Raw genomic sequence first — 4,941 nt, 5'->3', positions numbered from 1 at the left:
ACTATGAGGCACTTATCAAACTTATTTGGGTATGGATCCCATTTTAGAAATGTTTAACTTTGTAAATTTTGCCAATTAAATCACCAGAGTATCTCTCAAGAAAAGGTAAAGTTTTGTAAATTCCAAAATCACTGACGAAGAAATTAAAATTCAATTTTAAATATAGGAATGATGGTATTAATCATGAAACATTATTCGCAACATGAAAGCATTAAAAATGGTTATTTGTATGTGACATGGTACTAGAAAAAACACAAAGTTACTTTAAAAGGAAAAAAATCAATCCGTGTCTTCTCAGTCCCAATTTCCAGAGGGATAAAACCAGTACACAGATAAAACATCATGTGAACAAGTAAGTAGAAACTGTATAGGAAGCAATAGCTGAAGGGTATTTGTAAGCAGCAGGCTAAGTGCATAACATACGATATTAAAAAGAAGGGGGAAAACACAGCATCATGCTCCATAACCAGTATAACAGTGAGATTTCAAAATCAGCTTAAAGCAGTGCTACGGTGATGTCGCTGCACTCTAGCCTGGGCAACAGAATGAGACCCTGTCTCAGAAACAAACAAACAAAAAATCAGCTTAAGTGGTCTAGTAAGTTGAGCAGGAGAGAAAAATTCAGAGGAAGAAATAAACAATAAGACCAAAAGGATGCTAAGTAGTTGAGTTCAAAAAGTCAAAGAATACAGTTGAAAAGCAAACTCCATAGACAAAGGAAATGAGACAGTTTGTGGTAGCCCAGTGAAAACATTTCAGATAGAGTCAGGTTCTTAGAACTAATCTATGGATCCAGGGGGTAACCATGACCTCCCAGTGCACCCTCAGGAAGGCAGATGCTTGGTCAAAATATTGAGCCAAGAAACCACCATGACAATGGCATTCAGAATAGAAAGGTAGGTTGTGCTAGAGAATTCCTGAGAAAGAGGTTGTAACAGTTTAGGTAAGAGACCTATATTAAGAAATGACCATATTCTAAAACACAAATAAAGATCAGAGCTATGAACAAAGTTACAGTGTCTATTCAGAAAGTACAGAATTTTGTAGTAGCTTAGAAACACACAGTTAGGGAGACTGCCGAGCTAAAATTTACCAAATGAATTCTCTGAACGTCAATGACACTGCAACTTTAATTATATATGAATTACAGAATAAAGTATATACTAGTTTACCTCATAGAATGACTAGAAAGATCCTCCAAAGTGCTATCCGTGTCAAGAGTCTGCTCATAATCCTTAACAGAAATTTTGCTACTGGTACCAGATTTCCTTCCTTGATGGGAGCCACGTTCTGAGACAAACTGTACTTTTTCCTCATCAAGAAGTGAGTTCTGAACATTTCCAGTGAATGAATCCAACCCTGTAAAGTAAATTTATTTTAAAGCTGATTCCCAATATTAGAATCGGAAAGAGATAACTGATACACAGATTTTAATAAAATAATAAAAAGGTACAAACCAGAATATTTTGAAATTGACTATAATGTAACATAGAAAAGCATAACGGGTGCGAAATGGAAGAACTGAGCAAGATCAGCATTTCCCAAACTGTGTTCAGCTTCATTTCAGTGCCATAAAACGCTGAAAGATTCCGCAGTCAAATAAGTTTGGGAATGCTTCATACTATACAGCCTCATTCTTATACTGAAATAAATAGTGCATATTAGCATATTAAAACTGTTGATAAGTCCTATAGGAAAGAAGCCTGTTTTTACCCTAAAAGCATTTTCCAAATTTATGGAACCATGACCTCTTTTATTATCAGAACACCTATGAAAAAGCCTATCCCACTGAATCCGTACGTCACAAGAAAAGGCAGACTTTGGGAAATGCTGGTAAAATAACGTCTAAATGTCCTACCAAAGACATTCAAAACACTTCCAGTCTGCAAGTGGAAGTGTTCTGAGGTATAACCTAGAGTTATACCAGGCTAATGATTACAAAATAATTTCTCCTAGCACTTTCATTGGAAGTATAAACTAGCACTAGCTTTCTGAAATGCTATTTGGCAAAATGTATCCAAATTTTAAACATGGCATACTATCTGCCCCATTATCTCACCTCTAGGACTTTCCCCTACCAGAAAAAAACAGATAAATGCGTAAAGATGTATTTACAAGGATACTGAATGCAATAGTATTTATAATGGAAAAAAGAAAAGAGATAACCTATATATCTAGCAATGTAGAATTACCTAATTACAGTATATTCAAATAATAGAACAGTAGGTAGTCCTTACAAACATTAATAGTAATCCATATTTACTGACAGAAAAAGATATCCATATCCTATAGACAGAACAAAATAGCATATAAAGTGTACCCCCATGCACATAAAATTTCCTATTTATGTATGCCTACAAACTGTCTGGAAGGATTCTTACTAAAAATGTTAACATTTCACACCCATTAGGATGTTCTATTATCACACAAAAAAAATAAAAAGTGTGGAGAAATTGAAACCCTTGTACATTGCTGGTGGGAATGAAAAATGGTGTAGCTGCTCTAGAAAACACTATGGCAGTTCCTCAAAAAATTAAACACAGAATTACCATTTAATCCAGCAATTCTATATCTGAGTATGTACACAAAAGAATCAAAAGCAGAGACTCAAACAGATTATTTGTACATTAATGCTCATAGCAACATGAATCACAATAGTTAAAAGGTAGAAACAACAAAAATGCCCATCGGCAGATGAATGGATAAACGAAGTATGGCATATACATAGAACGGAATATTATTCAGCCCTAAAAAGGAATGAAATTCCTAATATATGCTACAACACGGATGAATCCTGAGGACTTTATGCTAAGTGAAATAAGCCAGACACAAAAGGAAAAATACTGTATGATTCCACTTACATGAATTATCTAGAGCAGTCAAATTCATAGAGACAGAAAACAGAACACTGGTTACCAGGGTCTAAGCGGCAGCCCCCAAACTTTTTGGCATCAGGGACCGGTTTCATGGAAGACAATTTTTCCACGGACCAGGGGGAGGGGAGGATGGCAAGTGATGGGGAGCAGCTGTGAATACAGATGAAGCTTTGCTCCCTCGCCCACTGCTCACCTCCTACTGGTGTTGCCTGTTTCTTAATAGGCCATGGACCAGCATCAGTCCGTGGCCCAGGGGTTGGGGACCGTAGGTCTAGGGGACAGAGCAATGGAGTTATTATTTGATGGGTACAGAGTTTCAGTATAGGAACACGAAAAAGTTCTAGAGATGGAAAGTGGTAATGGTTGTAAAATAATGTGAATGTACTTAATGCCACTGAACTGTACATACAAAAATGGTTAAAATGATAAATTTTGTTATGTATATTTTACCACAATTAAACTAGAGTATATTTTTAAATATTAACATTGGTTATCTCTAAGTGAAGGGATTAAAGGTAATTTATTTTTAAATATAGTTTTCTATAGGACTAATTTCTTCCCCCGCCCCCTGTCCCCCTCCTCCTTTTTAATTCAATTAATGAGCAGGGTTTATCTTTATAATTAGAAAAAACTATTTTGGAAGGAAAATCATTCCCTAGCTAGAAGCTATCCTGTGAGCTTAAGAAGCCTTTGCCTAATCATTGTATCGCCTCACCTGTAGGCCCACAGAGCAGACTACAGCCAAGAGCAGAACTGCAGACACTGAACAGTATCTCAATCACTCAAAAATACTTATTGAGTGCCAACAGGCCGGCTGCTTACCAGGTACTAGAATGTACACATTAAGTCTGTTAACTTCGCATAAGCTTGAAAATTACCATCTGAAGCATCTATTATCTCCATTTTATAGATAAGAAAATTTGAGTATTTAATGATGATCAGAGATGTGTATGACATAGTATTATTTTAAAAAGCAACTGCAAAGCAAATATTGTTTGTAAATTTTTTTGGTTTTTTTTTTTGAGACAGGGTCTCGCTCTGTTACCCAGCTAGAGTACAGTGGCATAATCAGAGCTCACTGCAATCTCAAACTCCAGGGCTCAAGTGATCCTCCTGCCTCAGTCTCCTGAGTAGCTGGGACTATAGGCATGCCCCACCACACCTGGCTAATTTTTCTACTTTTTGTAGAGATGGGTCTCGCTCTTGTTCAGGCTGGTCTTGAAATCCTGACCTCAAGTGATCCTCCTGCCTCAGCCTCCCAAAATGCTAGGATTATAGGCGTGAGCCACCATGCATGGTCTCCATTTGTTTTTTCAATAGAGGTGTGTGTGTGGTTTTATGTATACATTGGAAAAACAGGCATGAAAATGTTAATAGTAGCTATTTCTGAGCAGAAGGATCAAGGGGGATTTGTGTTTCTTCAATGAGTACTTATCTGTAATTCCTAATTTATCCTCATTACAGATGTATTCCTTTTGTATTAAAAGATTTATAATGTTATTTATCAAAAGGTATTATTATAACAAGTAAATATTAAAGCTAATTATATTATTATCATAAAGAAATTCCTCTTCCTTTTTTATGTTGTTTAGAGACAAGGTCTCGCTCTCTCACCCACGCTGGAATACAGTGGCACAGTCATAGCTCACTGTAGCCTGGAACTCATGGGCTCAAGCAATCCTCCCACCACCTCATCTTCCCCAGTAGCTAGGACTACAGATGCATGCCACTACACCTGGCTAATTCTTTTATTTTCTGTAGAGATGGGGGTCTCGCTATGTTGCCCAGGCTGGCCTCAAGTGATCCTCCCACCTCAGGCTCCCAAAGTCCTGGGATTTACAGCCATGAGCCACCGCACCTGGCCTTCGACTTCTTACAGAATCAAATGTTAACTTTAGATCACTAAACAAAATCATTGGTAAGAGAAAAAGTCACCATGTAGAATTCCACTTACATTCTGTCTTTTCCTTTTTCCCTTTCCTTCCTTTGGAAGAACTGGATGAACGAGACGATGCAGCAGAATGGGCTCCCGACGAATGCTGGGAAGTAACATCCGCAGAGGAAA

At 37.2% G+C, this 4,941-nt stretch overlaps 1 protein-coding gene across 1 annotated transcript in view; it reads right to left on the bottom strand.

The window, feature by feature from the left end:
- The window catches only part of CEP350 (centrosomal protein 350kDa), a 175,594-nt gene that overhangs the window by 104,895 nt on the left and 65,758 nt on the right, over nucleotides 1–4,941 (bottom strand). Inside the window, exons 14-15 of the mRNA XM_012646529.1 lie at nucleotides 4,831–4,940; nucleotides 1,173–1,359 (exon numbers count right to left, since the gene is read on the bottom strand). Of these exons, the coding sequence (XP_012501983.1) occupies nucleotides 1,173–1,359; nucleotides 4,831–4,940 (297 nt within the window). The remainder of the gene's footprint in view (nucleotides 1–1,172; nucleotides 1,360–4,830; nucleotide 4,941) is intronic.

The sequence above is a fragment of the Propithecus coquereli genome, unplaced genomic scaffold (assembly GCF_000956105.1).
Source record: "Propithecus coquereli isolate 6110/MARCELLA unplaced genomic scaffold, Pcoq_1.0 Scaffold246, whole genome shotgun sequence".
In the NCBI taxonomy this organism is placed as follows: Eukaryota; Metazoa; Chordata; class Mammalia; order Primates; family Indriidae; genus Propithecus; species Propithecus coquereli.
The sequence above is the reverse complement of the archived record's forward strand: the minus strand, read 5'-3'. Positions and strand labels throughout refer to the sequence as shown.